Raw genomic sequence first — 26,900 nt, forward strand, 5'->3', positions numbered from 1 at the left:
TGCTATACTGTTACATGACTGGCAAGGCAGTAAGTTCGTTTACACCAGCATCACCACCAACACGTGAGGAATTCATTGTGTGCTCACGTCAGGACAGCTATGATGTCACGACAAGTTAGGAATTTTTCAGCTCCACTGTAATTTTATGGCACCACCGTCATGTATGTTGTCTGCTGACTTAAACATCGTTATGCTGTGCATGACTGTATGTTCTTATGGAAGCCCTGGGAAGCACATACAGTTATGAACAGAGTAGTCGTATAATCTAACTACATGTCTGTTGATATTGCCTTCATCTAGGAAATATTTGCCTACCCAAAGGTCACAAAGACATTTCTCCTATGGTTCCTTAAAGTTTCATCATAGGTGAGCTTTTACATGGAGTTTAGCTTTTACACATGGAGTTATTGTATTGGCATAGAATTAACCCCTGGTCATTTGCAGAACGTGCAACCATTCACAAGATTCTACAAGAGTAAGAAAAGACTTATTGAAAGTCAAAAATAGATAGAGAGTTCTTGCCAGGGCAGTATGATAGAAAGCTGCCGAGACAGAGGGGTAAGAGAGATACTGGCAGAAGTTTGCCAGGGCGGAGCCCAATAGGGACAGCTGCACCAACGAGAAGGAGTGCTGGGGTTTATATTTTCCCATGCAGGATGTAGGGTGCTTGTCAACTTGTGGGGGGTGGCGGGCTGCTATTACAATTGTCTTCTCCTGGGGACTGTCCTTTTCCCATCTATGATGGATGTCAGCTTGCAAGGGGTTGCTGTTGCAATTGGGAACCGTTTGTTCCTGTCTACAATGGGTGTTTGTTAGTTGGCAGAGGGTTGCCCTTGTGATTGGGAACTGTTCTTTTCTCACCTATGATGAATGTAAGGTGCTTGTCAGCTTGCAGGTGCAGTGCTAACCAGGGGATTCAGTGCTGAGCAGTTAGTGACAGGCACCTGTTAACCCTGCCTGTCCCATCCTGCCAACTTACAAGCCCACTCCTGTTAACTCTTTACTTGTCTCACCTGGTATGACTGCTGTAAGTTAATCTTTGTCCACAGCAGGCAAGTAGCCAAAAAGCTTGAAGCTTACTCTACCAATATGGATATTCCAGAACCATTTCTTCAAAAGGCTAACTAGGGGGCAGCCGGTTAGCTCACTTGGTTAGAGTGCGGTGCTCTTAACTACAATGTTGCTGGGTCGACCCCTGCAAGGGCCACTGTGAGCTGTGCCCTCCACAACTAGATTGGAATAACTACTTGACTTGGAGTTGATGGGTCCTGGAAAAATACACTTAAATAAATAAATAAAATAAACAGTTTTTTTTAAAAAAGGCTACCTATCCTTCCTTTATTGAATTATCTCGGCATCTTTGTCGAAAATGAAGTGACCCTATATGTATGGGTCTGCTTTTGGACTTTGAATCCTGTCCCATGGATCTACGTGTCCACTCTGGAACCAATTCCACACCATCTTGATTTCTGTACATTTAGAGTAGATTCTGAAATAAAGCTATGTTAGTCCCTTAACCTTGCATTTCTAGGATAAGATGCACATGATCGTGGCACATTACTCTTTTACTGTATCGTGGAATTTGGTTTATGAATTTTTTGATAATTCTCTCACATCAATGCTCAAAGGGGGTATTGATCTGCAGTTGTTTTCTTGCTGTTGTATTTGTCTGTGTTTTGTTTCGTGGTAATATTGTTCACATTCCTCTATTTTTGGAAACAATGTGTGAGACAAGCACAATTTCTTCCTTAACTGTTTCACAGAAGCAATAAACATAGTACCTGGCCTGGAGTTTTATTTGGGGATAGGTTTTGAGTCATGAATGTCTTTTCTTTACTTGATGTAAAATTGCTCAGATGTTCTTTTTTCTTCCTGATTTTGTTTTCGTAGTTTGTGTCTTTCAGAGATTTTGTCTACTTCTTCTAACTTGCTCAGAAGTTGCAACAGATCATGAGCCTCATGACCAGCCAGAGATAAGGGCAGCAGAACTGGTGAGGAGGGGGCTCCTCAGTCCTGGACCCCCTGCTGTTGATGGAGCTGGGGATACTGCATGGGGTAATAAGGAATGCACAAGGTGGGAGAAGTGGGGTGCCATTTTAATGCAGTGGCCAGAAAAGCCTGAAGTAGGGGGTAACATCTGAGAAGGACCTGAAGGAGGTCAGGGAGTCAGCCAGGAGGATCCCCAGGGAAAGAGACATCCAGACAGGAAACAGCCAATGCAAAGGCACTGAGGCAGGAGTGGTCCTGATGGGTCTCAGAAAGGGGATGAGGCCAAAGTGGCTGCATCAGAGTGAGCAAGGAAGGGAAGGGAGGGGAGGAGGCTGCAGAGGAACCGGCCCTGATCGCATAGGGCTCCGTAGGCCACTGTGAAGGCTTTGGCTGTGTCTCTGAGTGAGATGGGAGCCCAGGGCGGGTTGGAAACAGAGGAGTTCCATGGCCTGACTGAGGTGTTAAAGCCACCAGCAGCTTCCACAGTCCTTCCACGGGGCCAAGGCAGTCGACTGACTTAGGTTTGCCCGGTGAGGGAGGAAGGACCAGACTGAAGTCGGGGCCCTAAAGCCCAGTCAGTGTACTGTAGACCAAGGGTCCTGGAGGTTTGCTGAGGGTGCCCTGAGCAACCAGGAGAATACCGACCGACAGAGGCATGCCATCAGAGGGATCCTGTGTCACTAGTGTGGAAAACAATTCATCCTACACCAAAAGCTGCTCTGGGCCCACGGAGCAAATCTTAAAAGCAAGACTCAGAAGGATCAAAGGGTTTCTAAGTTAACAACATCCCATTTAAAAAGTTCAGGAAATTATTTAGGAACAGAAAAAATACTCAGCCCCCAAGGGAAAATACACAATGTGTTTAATACAAAAGAAAAAAATTACCAGGAATGCCAAGAATCAGAAAAATCCAACCCACCATGAGGAAATAAATCAATTAAAAGAAGCCATACCAATCGAGAAGGAAGAAAAACTTTCTGTGCAGACAAGATGATCCTCTGTGTAGAACATGGCATACCTAGCAACAGGGGCCAAGACACACGTACTTTTTAATCAGACTGTGGTCTCTGTCAGCTGAGTGTCACCAAAGGCCATTCTCTTGGCTCAGACCCTCCCAACCTGCCCCTGCTCCCCGTTTTCGCCCTGAATTCATGGTTCAGGGAGGAGAGAAGAGGCTGGTATGCTAACCATGATGGACATACAACCGGGACAGGAAGGAGGTGCCAGAGTTCAAGCAGGATGGGTGCACTGGAGCCATTTGTGTGTGTGTGTGTGTGTGTGTGTGTGTGTGTGTGTGTGTGTGTGTTGGGGGGTGGTTTGAACACAGTCATGCCGTGATCTGCCTTCCATTTAAGGAGGTTTTCTCCTCTAGCTTGTGCACAGTATGAGGGATGCCAGGGCAGAAGGCCAGTGATAGGCTGGTAACATCCCAGGGGGTATATATTTACACATGGAGATGGTGAAGTGGAGATAAATTTAGTACACAGGTGGTTGGGGGTACAAATCTCAAGAAGAGCAGGGGCTGTCACAACCCTGGGCACAAGGCAGCAGGCTATGGGTGTTGCTTTTGTTGGGGCGGGGAGCTTGTCCTGTCAACCCCTCCCAACCTGGAGGCCCAAAGCAAGGCCCTAATGAAGGGGTCCAAGTGTGCCAGGCGAGCATATTGGCCCGGTGACCTCACCTGTGCCACCCAATCCTGGGCTCAGCCCTGAGCCCCAGCTGTCCCAGCATGTTTCCCCACTGACCTGAAACAAGTCTAGTCAGCCACAAAATTCCTATTTTAGTGGGCTTGGGTTTTCAGTCATCTCTTGCAAACTAAGCTTTTCTTATAGTAGGAAACAAACGCAACAGGGACAAGATGTTGGGAAACCAGAAATCTGGTGGGAGGCATGTTTTCTGAAGAGGAAGTGTGATTCAGAGCACTAGAAAAGAAACAGAAAGTAAACACTGAGGTCCCTATCTTAACCTGTTGGAATCTATCTTCAGGAAATAACCGTTCATGGAAAGACTTAAATACAAGAATTCTGTTGAATCATTACCACAATAATGAAGCAAATTTAAATATACAATAATTACACTATAATGCATCTTTTATTCATTCATTCTCTAACATTTTTGAAGGACTTTCAAAGAGGTAATGTTCACACGTTTAATTAAATAACTTCAAGAGAAATTAATATTAAGGTTGTAAGAACGTAACTTATAACTAATAGTCTTATACATTTAATGCAGCAATACAAGTGCCAAAGTACAAAGATATCACAAAATGTTGACAGTAATGAATTATGAGTATCAGGACATAATTGATTTTAATTTTCTTGCATTTCTTAGTTGTCTTCAATTACTTTGTACTACTATCTGAATTCCGGAACGTCCCCACCCCTCCAACATGAAGGAAAAAAAAGAAATTGTGCAGGCTCAGTAGCTGAAGAGAAAGTCAGACACGGAACACAAGCTCAATGTTGATTTCTGCAGTAACAGACATTTAATCATCCCATTTCTCAAGCAAAAGGGACACAGAACACGTGGGCCCAGAGAGCCAAACGCAAATACGGGCAAACCTTGAGGCCCCAGTAAGAGGGGCACTACTCCAGGAATCCATTCCCTGTGCACTGCCTGGTGGGGGTCACAGGGTTAGGTCCCAGCCCCCTTTTAGAGGTCGAGACTTGGTGGAAATAGTGACTGAATACGCTGAAAATTCTGGATCACCAGGCAAAGCCGTTTGAAGAAGGAGTTGATGGAAACTTGGAGGAGATCAGGGTCTTCAGCAATCCATCTGCTAAATGAGGCACAAAGATCAAGTTAAAGGTGAACTCTGTCTTGCAACGAGCACTCCACACCCCCTCCTGACACCTAACACTTGAGTGTCTCCTTGTATCTCTTACGGAGCCCCTCTGGGGCTGAGATTGCAACTTAGGCCCTGGGCACTTGCCACCCCCCCCATCTCGGCTCATTCTAGAACTGACACAGCCAGGATGTTGCCATTCACTGTGACCTCCTTTCGAATCCCCTGCCAGTGGCGTTGGGCATCTGTGGCCATGGTCAGGCGGGCCATCTCTGCCTCCAGGTAGGACTGGAAAGGCAGAGTGAGCGTGCTGAGGGACACGTGGTTAAGGCTGAATGTGCCAGTGCCTCAGGCTTCCTTATGTCTCAGAGGCTCAACTTCACCTGGGGCTTCCCCTCAGGTGGGGGATCATCCACCGCCTACCTTCTCACACACATACGCAGTCCTGCCAGCTGAGGCCACCTGGCCTGCATCCCTCCTCACTCAGGTCATCCTGTCCCACCGCCTCCCAGGTCCTTCAGGCCTGCTTCCCCACCTCCAGTCTCCTCAGATGTCTACACCCCTCCCACTAGGCTGCCCCAGGTTCCCGTCCCTGCTCCCACTTTTTGTCTCCCCCAGGCTAACGTGTACCCTGTCCCCAAATGACCCTGGCCTTGTGGGACGTCCCTGACCCATCACTTGGCCATCAGGCCTGAGGGGCTCGTTGGAAAGGATACAAGACGATCTGTCGGTTTCCTGGTCCTACAGCCGATGCTGCTGCATCTCCACCTGGCCCTGAAGCATGTGCTGCCTGTGCGACACTGGGAGCATCTACGGCTGCTGATCCCGCTGTTTCCTCGACTCCCGGGCCGCCCAGGACACCAGGGCCACCCGAGCCATTAGGACTGTCAGGGCCACTCTCGTTGTCAAGGTCACCAGTGCCATTAGGGCCACAAGGGCTGCCAGGACTACCTTGGCCTTCCAGATCGCTGGCGAGACCCAGGTCTTCAGGGCCGCCGGGGCTACACCCTGCATCAGCCACACCGCCAGCATCTTCGGCTCCGACTGCCCTGTTCCCCTCAGAGTCCATCTTGATTATTGCGGCTCTCTCAGCCCGCCGCGGAGTGACTGAGGCCCTCTCAGGATGTTCCACCCTCTCACGCGCAATGCAAGTCGGGATCTCCAGGGCGCCTGCACAAAGGAGGAATGATTCCTGCCAACCCGCAGATATACCGTAGAGTGTTTAACTGATGAGTACTCCCTCATGGAGCTCTGCCTCACAGAGTGCTATGTAACCCCTGTGCTCCTTTGCAGAGAGCCCCTACTCGATTTTTTCTTGTGGTCATTCTCACTCTTGCTTGTGTCTCTTGCTGATCTACTTTTAATCCCACCTACCAAGGTCCCCACCTCTCTTCATAGGATGACCTCGAGATTGGGGGATAGGAGGTATACGACCTGCCCCGTGCCTGGGGAGGGCCCTGCCTGTGCTATCCCTCTATGATTACATGTGCTTCCCATGGGGTGCTGGTGCCCCAGAGGAGCACCTGGCTTCCTTTGGGGGAGCCATGGCTCTGAGGAGTATGAGGGGGCTCTGCCCCTGGCCTCCCTTCTGACCTCTGACCACACTGTCCAGTGGTGGGGGACATGGCCTGCCTTTCTCAGGCTGCCCATGCTGGGGGCTTCTAAGGAGAGGTGGGTGCTGTAGGCCCCTCTGAGCACCCTCGCCCTCCAGATCGTGTACTTCACTGCTACGTTCCCCTACGTGGTCCTCGTTGTGCTGCTCGTGCGTGGAGTGCTGCTGCCTGGCGCCCTGGATGGCATCGTCTACTATCTCAAGCCTGACTGGTCCAAGCTGGGGTCACCTCAGGTGAGGTGGAGGCGGTGGGGTGTATACTGGGAACCAGCCCAACAGGACACTTCACATGTACTCTTCCCTGGCCCATGTCCAGGTATGGATAGATGCCGGCACCCAGATTTTCTTTTCAATACAAATGTAGGATTTTGAGAATACAGGGTGATATTTAGTTAACAGAACAATGATTACTTTATTGAGGCTGCATCAAATGCATGTGAACCAGAACAATCTGCCATCCTCAAAGACCAAGTACCTCTGTACCTTTCCAGGCCAGATTTAACCTCCATGAACAGTCAGTGACTAATGAAAACTACACAAAAAGGCTAGACTGTCTAAAGACACATACAATACGCTATTGAGTACACAAGAACAGTCTAAACTGAAAAACAAATCTAGCTTACTGAAGTTCCTTTTATAAAAAAAACAGAAATAGTGATTTTGTAATGAGAGTTAAATGCTTTAATAGACAAAAAACATCTTTGTTAATACCAACTTCAACAAACCTAATTGTTTTCATCCTTATCTCCAGCCTCGTCTTTGTTTTCATTATCATCTTTGTCTTCTCTTTCTTCATTTTCTGCTTTTTCAGCCTTTACAGCTCAATTTTTTAAAAAATAGATTTTATTTTTAAAGCAGTTTTAGGTTAACAGCAAAACTGAGCAGAAGTTACCTAGATTTGCCATATACCCGCTGTCCACACACATACATACACAGCCTTACCCACTATCAATATCCTGCCCCACAGTGGTACATTTGTTGCAGTTGATGAGCCTGCATTGATACATCTTTGTCATTCAAAGTCTATAGGTTACATTAGGGTTCTCTCTTGGTGTCGTGCATTCTGTGTTTGGACAAATGTATAATGATATGTATCCATCATTGTATCATCATATAGAGTATTTTCATTGCATGAAAAATCCTCTGTTCTCCACCTATCTATTCATCCCTCCCTCCCCACAGCCCCTGGCAACCATTGATCTTTTTCTTGTCTCCATAGTTTTGCCTTTTCCAGAATGTCATATTGTTGGAATCATACAGTATGTAGCATTTTCAGATTGGCTTCTTTCACTTAATAATATGCATTCCAGTCGCTGCCATGTTTATTCAAACTGTATGTAAGTTTATGTATCCATTCACCTACTGAAGGACATCTTGGATTCTTCCAAGTTTTGGTAATTATGAATAAAGCTGCTATAAACATCGGTGTGTAGGTTTTTATGTAGACATAAGCTTTCAAATCCTTTGGATAAATACCAAGGAGTGGGATGCTGGATGATAAGAGTATGTTTAGCCAAACTGTCTTTCAAAGTGGCTGTACCATTTTACATCCCCATCAGCAAAGAATTAGAGTTCCTGTTGCTCCACATTCTCATCAGCATCTGGTATTGTCAGTGTTTTGGATTTTGCCTGTTCTGGGTCTTTAGCCTCTTCACCTAAACTTTAGAATTGTTTTGCTGACATCCACAAAACAACTTCCTGGGATTTTGATTGGGATTGCATTGAAACTATAGATCAACTTGGGAAGAATTGACATCTTGTCACTATTGAGTCTTCATATCTATGAACATGGAATATCTCTACATTTATTTACTTTTTATTTTTCTTCATCAGAATTTTGTAGTTTTCCTCATGTAGATTTTATACATACTTTGTTAGTTTTATACCTAGGCATTTCATTATTGGGGAGCTAATGTAAATGGTTTTCAACCTAACATAATTTACTGTAAATGGTTTTTAAGGTGTTGTCAATTTCAACTTCCATTTGTTAATTGCCGCTATGTAGGAAAGCAATTGATTTTTTTTTTTTTTTTTTTTAGTATAACCTGTATCTTGCAACCTTGCTCTAATCACTTAGTTACAGGATTATTTTTTCTTTCTTCGTCAATTCTTTTGGATTTTTTACATAGACTATCATGTAATCTGCAACAATATTTCAATGTCTTCCTTTTATCTCCTTTCCTTGTCTTACTGCATTAGATAGGACTTCCACCACAATGTTGAAAAGAAGTGAGAGTGAAAATCCTTTCAAGTTCTTGATCTTAGCAGGGAAGAATCTAGTTTCTCACCGTTAAATATGATGTTAGGGTTTTTCCAGATGTTCTTTATAAAGTTTTGGAAGTTACCTTCTCCTCCTAGTTTGCAGGGGTTTTTTGTTGTTGTTGTTATTGGTTTGTTTTTTTAACATGGGGTTTTGATTTATGAAATACTTTTTCTGCCTCTTGATATAATAACATGATTTTTCTTCTTTCTCCTTTTGATGTGATGGTTACATTCATTAATTTTCAAATGTTGAGCCATCTTTACATGCCTGGGATAAATCTCACTTTGTAGTGGTATATGATTCTTTTTATACATTGTTTGATTTGACTTCATAATATTTTGTTAGGGATTTTTGCATCTATGTTCATGAGAGATATTGGTCTGTTTTTATTTTATACTGTATTTGTCTGGTTTTGGCATTCGAGTAATGCTGGACTTACAGGATGAGTTAGGAAGTATTCTCTGTGATCCTATATTCTGGAAGAGATTGTAGAGATCTGGTATAATTTATTTTATAGAAAATTTTCATAAAAGTTTGAGCCAAAATTTTATTGACATGCCTAGAAGATCTCAAAAACTAGTATAATTTCTTCCTTACATTTGGTATAATTTACCAGTAAACCCATCTTGGCTTGGTGTTTTCTATATTGGATAATTTTTATTGATTTATTCTATTTAATAGAGGCCTATGCAGATTGTTCACGTCTTCTGTGTGAGTTTTGGCAGATTGTATCTTTCAAGAAATTTGTCCATTTCACCTAGGTTATCAAATTTTAGGCATAGAATTGTTTGTAGTATTCCATATTATTTTCTTAATGTCCATGGGATCTGTAGTGATGTCCTCTTTCATTTCTGACGTTAATAATTTGTGTCTTCTTTGTTTTTTTCTAGGTAGCCTGGCTAGAGGCTTATAGATTTTATCAATCTTTTCAAAGGACCAGATTTTGGTTTTGTTAAATCTTCTCTATTGATTTCCTCTTTTTAATTTTATTGGTTTCTGCTCTAGTACTTATAATTTTTTCTTTTCCTTATTTTGGTTTTCATTTGCTCTTATTTTTTTCTAATTTCCTAAGGAGTGTCAGCCTTAAAAATAAAATAGCCAGGTGTTTCATCAGCAAAAAAATGAGTTAATTCAGGAATAGAAGAGGAATTGCAATTCGTGGCATACCAACTATGGCAAACCATAGGCAAGTCTGGAGAACAAAGGAGAGAAACTTTCTTTCATAGAGGAAAAAGGAGAGTTGGGAGTGGTTGCTTTGACTGCAAGTTCATGGGAGGAGAGCAAGAATTCAGGGTTGTGGCAGCTTCTTGTTGGCTGAGTTGCTGTGACTTTTCATTAGCTGGGTTGTTGCTGGGCAAGGAGAAAATCTTTCTTCCTCCTGATGGGGCACGTAAAGTAAGTGTGGGGACAGAGCCAGGAGTGGTTTCCAGGCTCTCGCCCTCACGTGGAAAGGTGCTGGCTCACGTAGTAAATGGCCATCAACCGTGATCAAATGGCCATCAGCTGTAGCTATTTGGCCGTCAGCTGTAACCAGTGAGCCATTGGCCACTAATATAACTGCCGTGGCTACGCTTGCAGCTAATGGGGGCTAGCAAGAAGATGGTAGCTGAGCTAGCAAGCGCGGATTGCAGTTAGCATGGCAGGTTGCAGCTAGCAAGTGAGGTTGGCTGGCAGAGAGAAGTGGAAGGCAGGTTGCGGATAGTGTGGCTCCTGCTTCCTGTGTCTCCAATCCAGCCGCCAGCGAGACTATAGTGGCATGACTCCCCTATCTATGCCTCCGTGGGTGTTCCTTTTTGGCCTCACCGTATCCTGCGTCCTTATGTGGGGAGCGGGAGCTGAGACCCCGCATAACACCCTGCATGACAAACCCGTACAGTTATGACTGGGGAAAGGATGAAACAAGGCATAGGAATGGGACACCTGGTTGCAGTCGTCTAACCCGATAGGTAACATCCATGTGTTTGTGGGTGTAATTGACAGTGGGACATGGGATTAAAGAGAAATTAGTTGCAGGTACGACCAAGGGTCTCTGACATTGTGGACAGATCAGTTTCTGGTGACAGACCAACAGTCCAAAAGGTTTCCCCCTTTTGTAATAGACTGGGGAATGCAGATAAGAGCATTGTCTTTCCAAGACAGAGAGGGAGAAAACAAGGTCAGAAGCAACAGCAAGAACAAGGTATATAGGCCTGGTCTGGTCATCTTGGGAAAGCTGTCTCCTTCAGTTGTCATCTGCTTCAATTCTGGAGATCTTTAGTTTCATATCACCAGATAATGTGCAGGTCCAGTAAGAGTTTGGTGCTTTCTTTAGATGTGACACATGAATCCAACAGTCTATTCCCTGGAGCTTACCAGAACAAGGGTTGGTTAACAGTACTCGATAGGAGCCTTTTCAGTGAGGTTGAAGAGAATCTTTTCGGAGGTGTTTTTTTTTGTGTGTTTTTTTTTGTTTTTTGTTAAACAGAGTACCAAGGTTGCAAAATGTGGTGTTTGGGGTCTTTGTCTCCTGGGAGCACACTGCAAAAAGATTGTTCTACTAAAGTATAGTTATTTTCAATAGAAGCAATTAGGCTTTTACAATATTTAAGTATATGCATGTAATGCAGGGACTCAGCTCCTGCTCCCCGCACAAGAACGCAGGACATGGTGAAGCCAAAAAGGAACAATGGAACCATAGATAAGGGAGTCATACCACTATATTTTCGATGGCGGCTGGTCGAGACACAAAAGCAAACATCCGCCAGTACCTCAACGAGGGGTCTTCCTGCACCTGTCTCACTGGCAGCCAGGTGAGACACAGGAAGTAGGAGCCACATGATCTGTGTGGGGAAAGAGCCAGGAGTGGAGTTTCCAGGCTCTTGGCCTCACGTGGAAAGGTGCTGGCTCAGGTAGTAAATGGCCATCAACTGTGATTGGATGGCCGTCAGCTGTAACCAGTGAGCCATTGGCCACTAATATAACTGCCGTGGCTACGCTAGCAGAGAATGGGGGCTAGCAAGAAGATAGTGGCTGAACTAGCAAGAGCAGATTGCAGTTAGCAGGGCGGATTACAGCTAGCAAGTGGAAGTCGGTCGGTTGGCAGAAAAGCGGACAGCAGGTCGCACATCGTGTGAATTCAGCCTCCAGCGAGACTATAGTGATATGACTCCCCTACCTAAGGCTCCGTGGGTGTTCCTTTTTGGCCTCACCATGTTCTGCATTCTTATTAGGGGAGCGGGACCAGAGACCCTGCAGGCCGCCCTGCATGACAATCCACAATCCACTTGCTAACCACACTTGCTAGCCACAATCCACGCTTGCTAGTGTAGCCGTGGCAATTAGTGGCTAATGGCTGTTTACAGCTGATCACAGATGATGGCATCTACTACCTGAGCCAGCACCTTTCCACGTGAGATCGAGAGCCTGGAAACTGCTCTCTGGGGCTGTCCCTATAATGTGTGTCTCCTTTAATCAGCTGTGGATCAATAGGCAGGAGCCAGGTGCATTGGGCATCCTGTGACTATCTCAGAGGGTGAGAGTTTATGAATTCCATAAACTCAAAATGGGATTGATCTGAAATTTAGAAGCAACAACAGCAGTGCTTTTGTCCAAGGTTATCTGGAGGATCGCTCCACAACTTTAACCAGGTGTGTCTTAATGATGCCATGAGTCTGTTCAACTAACCCCAAGGATCGAGGAACCAACAGGAAATGAAGACAGATCCAGATCCTGGGGGTTTGGGGCTGAGGGATGCTTGGGGGGGGGGGAACTGTGTTACCTGGGCCTATCAAAGTTTTTTTTTTTCAAATAAAGGTTTTATTAGCAGTTGCTCCCCTCCCCCCAAAAGTAAAAGGTCCTAGAGGATTTGGGTGGAGCACCAACAGTGCCCTCACAGCCTACCAGAACATAACCTCCTTAGGAAAAGGGATCTCTTACTCATGTATCCACAGTACCTACAAGACTACCTGTTCCATAGCAGGTGGTTACTAAATATGTGTTGAATTAAATGGAATTATCGAAGGAAATAATTATTTCCTTTATTGCTTGTTTTTTGTGCCTAATTTTTAAAGGTCTTCCACACACAAGGTAATAAAATTTTTTCCTGTAGTTTTTTCTAATGTTTTATGGTTGTGTTTCTTACATTAACTTTTTAGTTCCTCTAGGGTCTTTTGTTTTTCCTTCATGCTAACTGGTTTGTTGAGGTATAATTTGCATGCAGTAAAGTGCACAAATATTAAATTTATAGATTGGTAAAATTTGACATATGTAAACACCCATATAACCAGCACAGATTAAGATACAAATATTTCCGTCATTCCATAAAGTTCTCTTGTGACCCTTTCCAATCAACAATTTCCCCAATAGAGGTAACCACTATTCTGACTTTTGTCACCATAGACTATGAAAATGAATTCAAAGTCTCAAACTGAAGAACAAAATTGAAATAATTTACAATTTCAAGACAGATGTAAATCAGTTAGGTTGTGTTCTTTTATACGAAGGTAAACAAACACTAAAACTCATTAAAATAGAAGCGTTGACCATGAAACATAGACCAAAACAATAGTGGTGGATAGAAGCAAAATGGATCTGATAAGGCAGAGGGAACACGTCAAAGTGATTGTTCTGCCTTCGCATTGAGGTCCTTCTGCAATTAATGTTTGTGAATGGAGAGGGGTCAAGTTTATTACTGTCCACATGGATATCCATCCAATGACCCGACACCCTTGACTGGAAAGGCTGTCACTTGATGGGGGCTCTTCAGTGCCCCCTACGTCATAAATGAAGTGCCCATATATGTGGGCATCTGTGTCCCAGGTCTGCTTTCCCACTGGGCCCCTGGTCCAGCCTGCACCAATGCCACACTCGGTTGCAGAAAACAAAAACTAAATTTATAAAACAAATGGCACAATGAAAATAAGGAATAACAGGAAATGAAATTTAAGATCAAGGGAAATAAAGGAGAAATAGGAAGCTGGAAACTTCCTATTTGGTGTCTAGTAAAGGGACCAGGATATTAAGAGGCCTGGAGTTCAAAGACCTTTTAGTTTACGTTTCACAGCCCCCGAGTTTCAGGTCAGCCTTGTGGGCCAACATGTTTTGTGTGTTTTTTAAAATAATGACAGAATATTACATTGTGCTTTATATTTTTCTGGACATTTTCACATAGTATTAATTATTTGATCTTTGTTAGAACCTGTGATTTGGAAAGAGGTTAAGTAGCTGGCTTAGATTCGCCAATAAATTAATGGTCAAACTGGGGTTAAAACTGAGCTTCGTGATTTTTTGAGGTAATTGCCCTGTTGCACATAACCATCAGATCACAAACACACAGACAGGTCAGCGTCTGCCTGCAAGGGGTTGGATCTTCTGGCTTCAGACACTAGAGTATGTTTATCAGTGGAAGCTGGTGCTATTTATCAGTCAGGGATGCAAGTTGAAGAATTCTGTAAGCTTTGTCATTCAAAATATTTGACAGGAACTGTACTTAGGCACAGAGCCCACAGTGTCCTAATCATTCAGAAAGCAATAGGTAGAAATTTAGACACAGCACTGAAGAGCTGAAATTGATGATGAAAATGACCTGCTCCCATAATGGAAATGCAGAAACACAATATCATACCATTAATGTCAAGGGCAGTGATGGAATAAGAATCCACACACTTTTCATTTCGCCTCTGTACCCAGGTGTCATATACTTTATATATATATATATATATATATATATATATATATATATATATATATATATCAAAGATTTTATTGGGGAAGGGGAACAGGACTTTATTGGGGAACAGTGTGTACTTCCAGGAGTTTTTTCCAAGTCGTTTTTCTTTCAATCAGTTGTGGAGGGTGCTGTTCAGCTTCAAGTTGTTGTCCTTTCAGTCTTAGTTGTGGAGGGCGCAGCTTAGCTTCAGATCCAGTTGCCATTGCTAGTTGCAGGGGCACAGCCCACCATCCCTTGCGGGACTCGAGGAATTGAACTGGCAATCTTGTGGTTGACAGCCCACTGGCCCATGTGGGAATCGAACCGGCAGCCTTCGGAGTTAGGAGCACGGAGCTCCAACCGACTGAGCCACCGGGCCGGCCCCTACTCATTTATATTTTTAATGCATCTTTTCATCATTTCTTCTCAGGAATGTCAACATGTTCTTCTTTGGGTCAGGGGCTTGGTCTGGAGTGTGTGTCAGGTAAAATCATGGTGGCTGGCCTCATACTTCACCAAGGTGGGGAATTTCGTTTAGCTTCTCCTCCTTTCAGTTTCAGGGTTTCCTGGGCCGGTGCTCTGCCTTTGGCTTGTTTCCCCCCAAACCCGAGCCCCTGCTACTGATTGTCCGTACCGCTTCATGGCCTAGAGATGCCACTGACTCAGAACCCCGGGAAGCTGGGAGCTTCGGCCATGGATAAAAGGGATGTGATGGCACAAGAGACCCCTGTTGGGGAGAGGAAGGCTAGGGGGTGCTGATTTTTAATGTCAGTGATGACAAGGTCATGTTACACCTGGTATCAGGGAAGGCTGTTGATTTTACTGCCAATTATTGAGGCTAATCTCTGACGAAGAAAAATGAGGTCAACATGGTTCGGCTGAGCAGAAGCAGTACTCATTATAGTCACCTGCTCAACTGTTTGCAGCAAAATATCATGGATGTAGTTCATGTCACGTGAGTCAAGTTAAGTTGGTTGTACTTGAAAATGGCAATGAAGTCTATTTTCAGATACTCAGCTTTCAAAACATGTTCTATATTTATATTGAATGTCATCACTTAAAACAAATAAGAAGGAAGTTAAGTCATGGTTCCTCCGTGTAAGACTTTTATTAATGCCAGAAACGAAAGAGTAAAAACACAATGAAAATTTTTTTAAACCAGCGCGATTGTGGGTACAAAGATGGTATGAACAGGGGCACTAAGGAGGCCTTGAAAGGAGAAAGGTAGGCATGAGGGGAGCCTTCAGTCTCAACTTGGACCTAAAGGCCACAATTCAGTTGATCCTTGCTCCATGGTGTAGTGGGCTGGACACTGACTCCCACAGGTTCACTCTACGCCCTTGTAGCCAGGCTGTGCTGGCCCTCAGGGTTCCTCCCTCCCCAAGGAAAGCTTAACTCCCAAAGTTCCTGTGGGCTTGTGGCCTTCTGTACTCCCTTCTGTACCACACAACTCTTCGGCTGGAGGAATTTCCTAACAAAACAAGATGGAAGGAAACAAAGCAGAAAGGAACTACAGAAAACAATGTGCAATTAATTGCTGCACTGTCCTGTTACGTTGATTCTCAAATCTTCTAGAAAGGAGTGCCCTGCAGTGTAGACATGCCATATGCACTTAACTTGGGATGGAACCTGGGATGGTTTCTGTTGAAAAAAAATCTCAGAAGCTGGTCAAAATCATAGCCCTGTTACATGTGGATTATAATGCTCTGGGGAAACAAGATTTGGCTGGCATCATTTTGACTTATGGTGCCTTTCTCAGGAGCATATACTGCTGTCAGCTCAAAAACTACCTGTACTTTGTATTCCTGAATCATTATGCTTTTGAGTAGCCATCCATTAGCAGTTTTATCAAAGCAGGACATTATTGCATACACCCTGAAAATGAGGGTGAAGTCTTTTTTTTTAAATACCTAATTAATCACTTCCAAACAAGTCACACCACTGAAGTATGCATTGCTTCATGCAGTAATTGTGTCCCTGGAAATGTTTGCTAGAAACAGATTTTCTCTTTTTGTCAAATGGATGACTTTTCACTATTGACATAATTTCAGCTATATTTTCTTTCCCATCCTATCTTCAATCTTGTGTAGTTCTTAACACTTGGGCATACAATTTTTCTGCACTGGTCTCTCAGGTACTCAGTGGTCTAAACACAGGTGCCCCATACATGAGGAAGCGACCACCTGTGGGAACTGGCCGTTTGCAGCCCTGCATTCTTGCCTCAGGCTCCGTGACTCTTTGCAAGTCACATAGGGAAGAAGGCAGTTCCTTACAGGCTCCAGTCTGTGTGGTGACACGGAGCTGGCCACAGAGTGCAGGGAGCCCTCTCATTGCCCTGTCCGGGCTCACTAAGGACTCAACTCAATTATAGAACTCAGCAATTTCCCCCCATCTTGTTTCAGGAAGAAAATGATGTCACCAGATCCTGCTGCTTTGGACATCAAAATTCTTCTATGATGTAAAAAACCAAGACTTTGGCATTTACTTACCTTTGGGGCAGTCTGAAGCCCCAAAACCATGCAGCAAAGCCTACAACTGCCCTGAGTAACCCTGACTATCATAGACCTAACTGCCTATTTGATCCATTCTATTATAAGACACAGTGCCAGTAGAAATGGAGGACCAGTATCTGCTTAACTCCCAGTTGTGCAGATCTGTCTTCTGGACATAGGTGTTCAGAAGGATCAGGGAGGGGCATTAAGTAAAACCCATGCCTGACTGAGACTTTCATCTGAGTCCCCTGAACCCCAGTGCCCCATAAAGGAAGGGGTGACACGATGCCCTCACTGCAAAGAGGGAATGTTTGCACTCTCAGGACCCAGTCATCAACTAAAGCAGAAGGGAAAAATTAGCCAGGAAACCTGAGAATACAACTCATTGTTTTTTGTTTGTGTTTTTTTCCTAGTCATAACTCTTATCAATGACAAGCTTAGGTCCAGCATAGAATAGCCAGGGACAATTTGTGCTTTCCAATGGTGGCAAAAATTCTTCTGACAGCATTAGCCAGCTCACAGGAAACACAATGCAAGGGGACCACGTGATCCAAGAATGGATTTCACACTGATCATCAGGAGGTATTTCTAATGGTAATTACCGATTAAGTTAGAGTGCCCCATTTGAACACCACTCAAAGAAACCCTGGCTTGACACACATACCTTTCAAGTATAAAAGCACCTGCTCAAAATCCTATGAAAGGGAGAGAGGAGATGATGACTCATCTCATGTCTGTACGTGTTTCCCACATGTCTCCAAGGTTGACCAAACTGATTGATTCCATCAAAATCCTCAGAGGCAGTGTGAGACAGTGGAATGAGCCCTCAGTGGGCAGTCTGGCCAAGTCTATTCTAAGCCTGACTCTGTGTCTCGGCTCCATGAGTGATCCTGGGTAAAGTGCACCCTCCTCTGGTTCTGTTTTCTTTTCTTCAAAGTGGGAGAAACAATCTCTGCCAAGCCGAGCTTCCGAGGTCTTTTAGGGGAAGAGAGGAGATGATGCATGTGAAAGCATGCTGGAAAAAAGCCAACAGCAACAGAATACCCAGCCACAGGTAGCTGCTTAACCATGATGTCCTTAGAGCCACCGGTGTCATCTGATACGCTCATCATGCAGCCCGAGACCCATTGCCCCTGTCACTTGAATTGTCTTTCTTTGGGGGATAGAAATTATTTTTCTGCTGGAGTCTTTGGAGTAAGGAGTGCAGATTCTCCTACCATCGCTGGGCTTGATCTCCTCAACCATGTCTTTGGGGCTGGGACAAACAGGATGGTCTCCAGGGGCTTCTCTGTTAGTAAAATTTATAATTTCAATGGAAGCACAGGAGAGAGGTCAATTTCAGGTATTGGAGTCAAACGATGTCTTCCTGTCAGTTAGCAATACTGGCTTCAATCTGCACTCCAAATTCTCCATTGGAGAGATTTTTAACCAAACTGTGGGAAAAATATTCTCCCAAGTCTTGTTTTTATCGTTCCTACCCTGCCTGAAAGAATGGAGTTTTCTAATCCCAGTCCGTGGCTGTGGAATCCTCCCATCTCTGCCTCTTGTGACTGTGGAGCCAATTCTAAGCATCCCTGAGGCTCTGGGTATGGGCAAGTGTGGCCGGAGAAGGAAATTGTTGACAGGCGAGGGTGGGGGCAGGGGCTGGAATCCCTCAGAGCCCCCTCTGGGAGGGCATTGCTTCCTTCTTCTCCCCATTCAATGTGTACAAACAGGTCCTCTCTCCTAAAGGTTCTTGCCAAGCCCACGGAAATTACACATTCTCTCTGGATCTTGACCTGCATTAAACATTGGTGTGATTCTAGTGAAAAACCTCAAAGCAAGCCCCAAGCTACCCTGTGTCATACACATCCCAAGCCCACAATACTTACACTTTGGATTGCCGCTCATCTGTCCACTCCTGCTTTGTGCTCTGGAGAGCTTGCGTCTTCTGCTCATCCACTTGGACATAGTCTACCCTTTGCTCTTCTGAAAGGAGAACTTTCTGAAGGGGGAGAACAAAAGGGTTTTCATTACACTAAATTAAAATTTCAGGAAAATGTCAGTCCTTATATAGTAGATTACAGTGTTAAGTATTTGCTTGCCCCTCTTCCTGGGTTGTGCCCTGCAGAAGCGTTATTATAATTTGTGTGTATGTGTATAAATATCTCTTCACCTCTGCTCCCTTCAGCTTTGCTCTAGCCATATGACTCGCTTTGCCTAATATAATGTGAATGGAAGTGCCACGTGCCAATCATATAGCGAAAAGAGACATCCTGTGATTCTGCAATCTTTTTCACGTGCTAGGAGACCAGCATGCCTCACATAGAGAGTCTCCTCCTGCCTGGGCCCTGGATTGAAGATGACCTGGAACACTAAGGCCCTGGCCTGTAGTGGATTGTCCCATTAGCAACAACTGAAAAAGTCTTTGCTATTGGCAAGCCACTGAGATTTGAGAGTTGTTTGTCTTGATTGTACAGCCTATCAAAACTGACTAACACACCTCTTGTACTTATTGGTCTCAACTTTCTGACCAGCTTTTCTGGAGTATCAGTTCAGGTTTTTGGAATGAAATTAAAGGCAAAGAAGAAATGGGAGTTCATCTGGCAAAAGGGAAGGGGAGACTTCCAGACTATTTTTACACACACACACACACACACACACACACACACACACACACACACACACCATACTGTATATCCTATTCGGCAGGTTGCTTTTCTCATCAAAAAACACATTGTTAAAAAATAAATAAATAAATAAATAATACATTGTTAGGCACAGTTTAGATTATGACCATTCATTGGTCAAAAATGTGTAGCTGCTGTCCACTGCTTACCATTCATTGATTCATTCCATGGCTTACACTGTGCCATGGGTGACACTAGTTAATGGCTAGTGTTGCTCACATGTGACACTCATTTAATCTTCACAACAAGTATAGATGTGTTATTCCTTCTGATACCCACTTTACAGATGAGAATACTACCCAAAGGAGTCAAAACTACCCAACCTGGACTCTGAGGCCCTTTACTGAGGGGTTCCAATTCCAACTGAGAGCTCCTGTCACCAATCCCCAGAGTCTCGCCAAACTAGGCTATGATTTCTTCCCTAACCAGGCCCCTCCTACACCTGAAGTGCCCTTTACTTCACCCTCATCTCTGCCACAGAAATTTTTCTATATAACTTATGGTCCAAGTTTTGAAGGGCATGGATACCACATACATTTATACATATACAGGCAGACCTTGGAGTTATTGGAGGTTCAGTTCCAGACCACAACAATAAAATGAGTTATAATCTTTTGGCTGGTGAAGGGTTTTGCCTTCAGTTTGTAAAAATCACAACATCCATGGAGCACAAAAAATGAAGTACAATACAACGAGGTCTGCCTGTACATCCAAAGAACATATCCCAGATGGAAGACAGCAGGATTTCTGGGAGGCAGAATTAGGGCTGATTTTAATATTCTTCACTGTACATGTCTGTATGTTTAAGATTTTTCAAAGAGAACATGCATGACTGAATCATCAGAAAAATCTAAACAGAAATGAGATCTCACAATTGTCAGACACAAAGTCCTTCCTACCTGCTGTACAGGGGCTGGTGACGTTGAATTGAAGTCCAGGGCTAAATAATCAAGGCTGCATTTCTTTGTCCACGTCACAGCACCACTGTTCAAGGAGCTGGTTGTTCGGTGTTGCTTCTAGAAACAAACATCACAGGACTCAGGTTAACAATGTCTGGCCAGGCTGCCCAAGGGAAGGTACGTGAGTGTGTCTTCACTTGAACAGCTGCCATTAGATCATAACAGACTGGTCTGATGAGACCTACGTAGATCAGTCTGCACATCTGAGTGAGAGGTGGCACTTGAAATACAGAACAGCCAAGTCAGCCTTCACATGAACCTCTACCTTTATTCACCATGGAAACAGTTGGCCAAAATCTTTTTTATGGATCTGAAAAATTCATGATACCTTAGAGATTAAATCCTGAAAAGATAAACCACACTTAAGAAATTTCTAGTAAAGTCACCCCAAATGCATTTTTTTAATTTTTTTTATTTCAAATGCCATTCCTCATTTCCTATTTGAATAACTGTAAAGAATTCTCCTATTTTCCTCTTCCAGCCCAGAACCAGTCCAAGCTCTTGCTTGAAAATCACTGAAACTGACCCTGGCTAATTTAAGATGGAAATGTATTATTAGAAGGATATTAAGATTTTTATCACCAAATGCATTTAAAGATACTTCATACAATACAAACAGTGATAACATGTGTGCAGCACTTAGCTATGGACGTACTACCAGCTTCACAAATGGAATAGTACCGATCTTAAAAGCAGTTAGTTACCTACAAGGGAGCTCCTATAAAACTATTAGCTGATTTCTCAACAGAAACTGTGCAGGCCAGAAGGGATTGGCAGGAAATATTAGAAAGCGATGGAAAGCAAGGACCTACAACCGAGACTACTCTACCCAACAAAGCTATCATTTCAAATCGAAGGACAGATAGTGTCCCAGACAAGAGAAAGCTACAGGAGTTCATCACCAGCAAACCAGTATTACAAGGAATCTTAGAGGGACTTCTTTAAGATGGGGGGGGGATAAAAAATAGGAATAATAAAATGGCAATAACGATGTATCTATCAACAATTACTTTAAATGTAAATAGAGTAAATGCTCCAATCAAGAGATAGGGTGGCTGAATGGATAAGAAAACAAGACTATTACATATGCTGCCTACCAGACACGCACTTCAGATTGAAAGACACACACAGACTGAAAGTAAAGGGATGGGAAAAGCTATTTCATGAAAATGGACAAACAAAAAAGTTGGCTAGCAGTGCTTATACCAGAAAAAACAGACCTTAAAACAAAGGCTATAACAAGAGACAAAGAAGGATCCAGTAATCCCATTTCTGGGTATTTATTGGAAGAAACCCAAAATGCTACTTCACGAGGATGTGTGCATCCATCATATGTTCACTGTAGCAGTTTACAATGGCCAAGATGTGGAGGCAGCCTAGGTGTCCATTGATGAACGAACGAACAAAGAAGAAGTGGTACATATATATAATGGAATATTGCTTGGCTATGGAAGGGAATGGATTCTTGCCATCTGTAGTGGCATGGATGGACCTGGAAGGTATTGTGCCGAGGGCAGTGTCAGACAGAGAAGGACAGATGCAAAGTGATTTCACTTATATTTGGAATCTAAAGAACAAAATAAACAAAACATCAACAAACTCATAGATACAGAGGACATTTTGATGATTGCCAGATTGGAGGGGGTTGGGGGTGGGTGAAAAGGGGACGGGATTAAGAAATACACATTGGTTGTCACACAGTAGTCATGGGGATGTCGGGTAGAGCATAAGGGATATAGTCAATAATATTGTAATAAATATGTATGGTGTCAGATGGGTGCTAGATTTATCAGGGTGATAGATGGGAGTTGGGGGGCAGGATGAAAAGGTGAAGGGATTAAGAAGTACAAATTGGTAGTTACAAAACAGTCACGAGGGATGTAAAGCATAGTCAAACATCAGGTAATAATATATGTATATATGTATAGTGCCAGGTGGGTACTAGACTAGTCAGTGGGATCACTTCTTTAATTATATAAATGTCTAACCATATGCTGTACACCTGAAATTAATATAAAATATTGAATGTCAATTGTAATTGAAAATTTAAAAGGGGGAGAAAGGTGAAGGGGAATAAGAGCTTCAAATTCCCAGGTATGAAACAAATAAGTCATGGGGATGTATGTACAGCATGGGGAATATAGTTAATAATATTGTGATAGCATTGTACGGTATCAGATGGTTGCTGCACTTATCATGGTGATCACTTCTTTACGTATATAAATGTTGAATAACTATGGTGTACCCCTGAAACTAATATCATATTATATGTTAGCTATATTTTAATAAAAATCTTTTTAAAAGAGTTAAAGACCACAAAGCTGCTCCAAACCTTTGAGTACATGGCTGGTGCTTGTCAGTGGTAGAGTTTACTGCAAGGTGGTCTCGCTGGACAGTTTTCTTAAGGAGCCCCCAATGTCAGGACCTAGGTCTTGCCTCTTGGGCTGTTCAAATAGCCCAGAGAACTATCTTCCAATTTCCAGACTCAATTGTAAAGGTCTGGTTGTCAACATTCTGGAAAACAGGGGCTGAGGAAAGGGTGCAGGAATGGTCCTAATATCCATTATGCATATTTACTTAATCATCTCTTTATTATTTTTGGTCCAATGTGTCTTTCATCCCCCCAGTACAGAGACCCCTTTGTTTTACTCTCTCCAGAGAGTACACTTCAACTTTTCTGTGGAGTAGGTGATAGGAAGTCACAGTGGTCCACCGCCATGGACTGGGGGAGGGAAGCTTGGGATTTACCTGCTGCTTATGTGGACTTTTGGCCACTACCTCTTCTTTTCCTTTCCCTTCAGCCCTACTTCTAGAACTACGGGACATGGGCAATTCCTGAACCCTCTGGCTAATCTGCAGTATAAGTTGCTTCTTGCCTCCCCCACAGTGTATTTAGGATGTAACTTTGTGTCTGATAAGGCATTTACTACACATCCATCTGCTTTCCAATGTTACTGCTATTGTTTTCTTCAGTTCTTCACATCCTTGTGGGTTTATGCCTTTAACAAATCCCTTTACTGTGGTTTTAGAGGACTTTTTTGGATGGAGGGAAAAATAGAAGGCTTTGGTCAGTCTGCCATCTTTACCAAGATGTTCATGAAACATTCTCAAATGTTGAACCTACTTTGCATAGCCGGGATAAATCCAACTTGTTTGTGTATATTCTCAACTTTCTATGTATAGTGCTGGATTTCGCTAAAATCTTCTTTACAATTTCCTTTTTATCAACTTTATTGAGATACAATTCCATACCACACAATTCTCCCATTTAAAGTATACAATTTGTTGCTGCTTAATATAGTCACATATTCGTGCAATCATCACCTCAGTCAATTTTAGAACATTTTCATCACTCCAAAAAAAATCCTGCACCCCCTTAGCTATCATCCCCTAGTCCCACCATCTCCCCAAGCTCTAGGCAACCACCGCTAATCTAATATCTGTCTCTACAGACTTGCTATTCTAGACATTTCATATGAATGGAATCATACAATATGTGGTTGCAATATTGTGATTCATAAGAAATACATATTTGCTCATTCAGATGACCAAAATGTATTTGTCATATATATTTGGTCTTTATCCAGTTCCACCGCTCCTCAAATCCTTGTAATTTCCTAAGTGTTGAGTATGACAAAAGTGTCTCTGGTTATGTTAATGAGGTGACTTCTCGACCCCCATATAAGGATGGGGGCTGGTTGCCAGGATAACCATGTGATTAGAGGATTGGAACTTTCAGTCCTACCCCTTTCCCCTTCAACTCCAGGTAGAGGAGAGGGCCTGGAGGTTGAATCAATCTCTAATGGCCAATAATTTAATCAATTATGACCATGTAATGAAGCTCCATATAATCCATCTCTTCCATTCTGGCTATTCCTGAGTTACATATTTTTATAATAAACTGGTGATCTAGTTAGTAATGTATTTCTCTGAGTTCTGTGAGTGTTCTACCAAATTAATTGAACCCAAGGAGAGGGTCGTGGGCATCTGATTTATAGCCAGTTGGCCAGAAACACAGGTAACAGCCTGGGCTTGCAACTGGTGTTTGAAGGTGCGGGGCGGGGAGTGAAGGGGGGGGCACAGTCTTGCAGGACTGAACTCTTCACCTGTGGAATCTGATGTGATGCTATCTCTGGTAGACAGAGTGTCAGAATTCAATTGAATTCTCAGACATCTGGTTGGTGTCCGAGAATTGCTTGGTGTTGTGTGGAAAGCCCCTCACCAACATACACAGGTTGGAATTGTGTCCAGGAACCCAAAAGAGTGGTCTTTTGGAACTGGCTTCTTTCACTCAGTATATGGTTTTCAAGGTTCATCCACTACGTTATTTCATGTATTAATACTTGATTTTACTGCATGGCTGCGTAACATTCCATTATGTGGCTATACCACATTTTATTTTTATTTTTAATTAAATTTATTGGGGTGACATGGGTAAAATTATATTGGTTTCAAGTGTACATTTCTATAATACATCATCTATATATTGCATTGTGTGCTCACCACCCAAAGTCAAATCTCCTTCCGTCAGCATATATTTGACCCCTCCCCCCTTACCCTCTGGTAACCACTAAACTGTGGTCTGTGTCTGAGTTTTTGTTTGTCTTCTTCGTTTGTTGCTTTCAGTTTTATATCCTACATATGAGTGAAATCATATGGTTCTCGACTTTTTGTCTTACTTCACTTAGCATAAAAAATCTTAAGGAAGAATATGTCCAACCAAATCATGTACGTGAATCTTTATAGCAGCATTTTTCATAATAGCCAAAAAGTGAAAGAAACCCAAACTATTAATTAGTTGAGGATTTTTTAACCTCCTTGGATGAGTGATATTGGTTTACAATTTTCTACTTATGTTATCTCTATTTGTTTTGGTGTCAAGTTGTTTTAGCCTTATAAAATAAGTTGGGTAATATTTCTTCTTTTTCCATTTCCTGGAAGTGTTTATAAAAGAATGCAATGATCTCTTCCTTTTGGTAGAAATTGTCTGTAAAATTGTTTGCATCTCATGATACTTTGCAGTAAAAATTTCCCTAATGATTCCATTTGTCTAATGGTTATATAATCATTCAGGTTTTCTATTTCTATGTGAGTCAGTTTTTGATAATATTTTTCTGAGAATTTGCCTATCTTCACTGGTTTTCAAATTCATTGGTATGAAGTTGTTCATAATATTCTCTTACATCATGAATCTCTGATGTATTTGCAATTATTACCACTTTTACATTCTTAATATTGTTTACATCCATTCTTTTCTTGGTTTGTAATGTTGAGTTTTAGTCTTTTAAAAAAGCCAGTTAGGTTGGTGTTGATCCTATCTAGTTTTGTTGTTTATTTTTTTAATTCCTTTTCTTGCCTTTATTCGTTTTCCTTTCATGGCGTTTATTTTTTTCAACTTATTTTTATGAAAATGTTCTAATAATCAGCCAGATTGAAGAAAATATACTTTGAGTACCTATATAACCACCATCTACATTCTACCACTTTTGACTACACAGAACTGTTTCAGAGTCTTTGGCTTAATCAAAATTAAAAACTTTTGTGCGTATAGGAACACAGTCAAGAGAGTGAAAAGACAACCCACAGAATCCAACAACAACAACAACAAAATAAACAACCCGATTCAAAAATGGTAAAGGACTTGATTAGACCTTTCTCCAAAGATATATACAAGGCCAAAAGCACATGAAAAGATGCTCAACATCACTAGTCATCAAGGAAATGCAAATGAAAACCACAGTGAGATATCACTTCACCCCATCAGGATGGCTATTATACAAAACAAACAAACGGAAAATAAGTTCTCCAGACAAGGTAGAGAAATTAGAACCATTTTGCATTGCTGTTGGGAATATAAAATGGTTCCACCACTGTGGAAAACAGTTTGGTGGTGCTTCAAAAGTTAAACATAAAAATTACCATGTGATCCAGCAATTCCACTTCTAAGTCTGTGAGGCGTGATCAAAAGATACAATGAATGTTTAAATAAGAAAATTATTACAGTAAAAGACACATTGCCATTAATCCCACTCAAAATACCCTCCCTCACTTCGAACACACTTATTCCATCATTCTTGCCACTTTCTGAAGCCATTCTGGAAGTCTTCTTTCGTGAGTGTCTTTAATTGCGCTCTGGTGGCTGCCTCGATGTGCTGAATCGATTCACAACGTTACGATGGGATAAGTGTGTTCAAATTGAGGGGGACTATTTTGAGGGAATCAATTCCACTGTCATAGTTTTTTTTATTTAAACATTCACTGTATCTTTTTATCACACCATGTATATCTAAAAAAATTAAAAGCAAAGATTCAAACAGATACTTGTATATCTACGTTCATTGTAGCATTGTTCATAATAACCAAATGGTAGAAACAACCCAAATGTACATCAATAGATGAATAGATAAATAAAATGTAGTTTGTGCATACAGTGGAGTATTAGCCT

General features: G+C 42.6%; 2 protein-coding genes across 5 annotated transcripts in view; both read right to left on the reverse strand.

Annotated features, from left to right (window-relative positions):
* Nucleotides 1–4,208: 4,208 nt before the first annotated feature.
* On the reverse strand, nucleotides 4,209–5,938 carry LOC148754699 (uncharacterized). The gene is made up of 3 exons (XM_088794806.1): nucleotides 5,491–5,938; nucleotides 4,956–5,084; nucleotides 4,209–4,768 (listed from the first exon to the last, which is right to left on the reverse strand). The coding sequence occupies exons 1-3, from the start codon at nucleotides 5,841–5,843 to the stop codon at nucleotides 4,642–4,644; spliced, it is 609 nt and encodes a 202-aa protein (XP_088650932.1). The 5' UTR covers nucleotides 5,844–5,938; the 3' UTR covers nucleotides 4,209–4,641.
* An 8,453-nt stretch (nucleotides 5,939–14,391) lies between these two features.
* GAB3 (GRB2 associated binding protein 3) overlaps nucleotides 14,392–26,900 on the reverse strand; it is a 72,548-nt gene continuing 60,039 nt past the window's right edge. For 2 of the 4 annotated variants that reach the window (XM_074323754.2, XM_074323756.2), the window contains exons 9-11: nucleotides 20,396–20,512; nucleotides 18,699–18,811; nucleotides 14,393–17,802 (exon numbers count right to left, since the gene is read on the reverse strand). In XM_074323754.2, coding sequence (XP_074179855.1) covers nucleotides 17,676–17,802; nucleotides 18,699–18,811; nucleotides 20,396–20,512 — 357 coding nt within the window. In that variant the 3' untranslated portion in view covers nucleotides 14,393–17,675. Of the gene's footprint in view, nucleotides 18,606–18,694; nucleotides 18,812–20,395; nucleotides 20,513–26,900 lie in introns of those variants that run through there. The other 2 variants (XM_074323758.2, XM_019716066.3) reach the window with 2 other exon arrangements.

The sequence above is a fragment of the Rhinolophus sinicus genome, chromosome 18 (assembly GCF_057876585.1).
Source record: "Rhinolophus sinicus isolate RSI-liver-muscle chromosome 18, RSI-T2T, whole genome shotgun sequence".
In the NCBI taxonomy this organism is placed as follows: Eukaryota; Metazoa; Chordata; class Mammalia; order Chiroptera; family Rhinolophidae; genus Rhinolophus; species Rhinolophus sinicus.

Bases quoted from the DNA above. Each gene is read 5' to 3' on its own strand.
- LOC148754699 (XM_088794806.1), bottom strand. From the start codon at position 5,843: ATGGACTCTGAGGGGAACAGGGCAGTCGGAGCCGAAGATGCTGGCGGT. The intron at 5,085-5,490 runs GTATCCTTTCCA...CGTGTCCCTCAG, and splicing joins GGAAACCGACAGATCGTCTT to CACGCTCACTCTGCCTTTCC. The intron at 4,769-4,955 runs GTCAGTTCTAGA...TGCCTCATTTAG, and splicing joins AATGGCAACATCCTGGCTGT to CAGATGGATTGCTGAAGACC.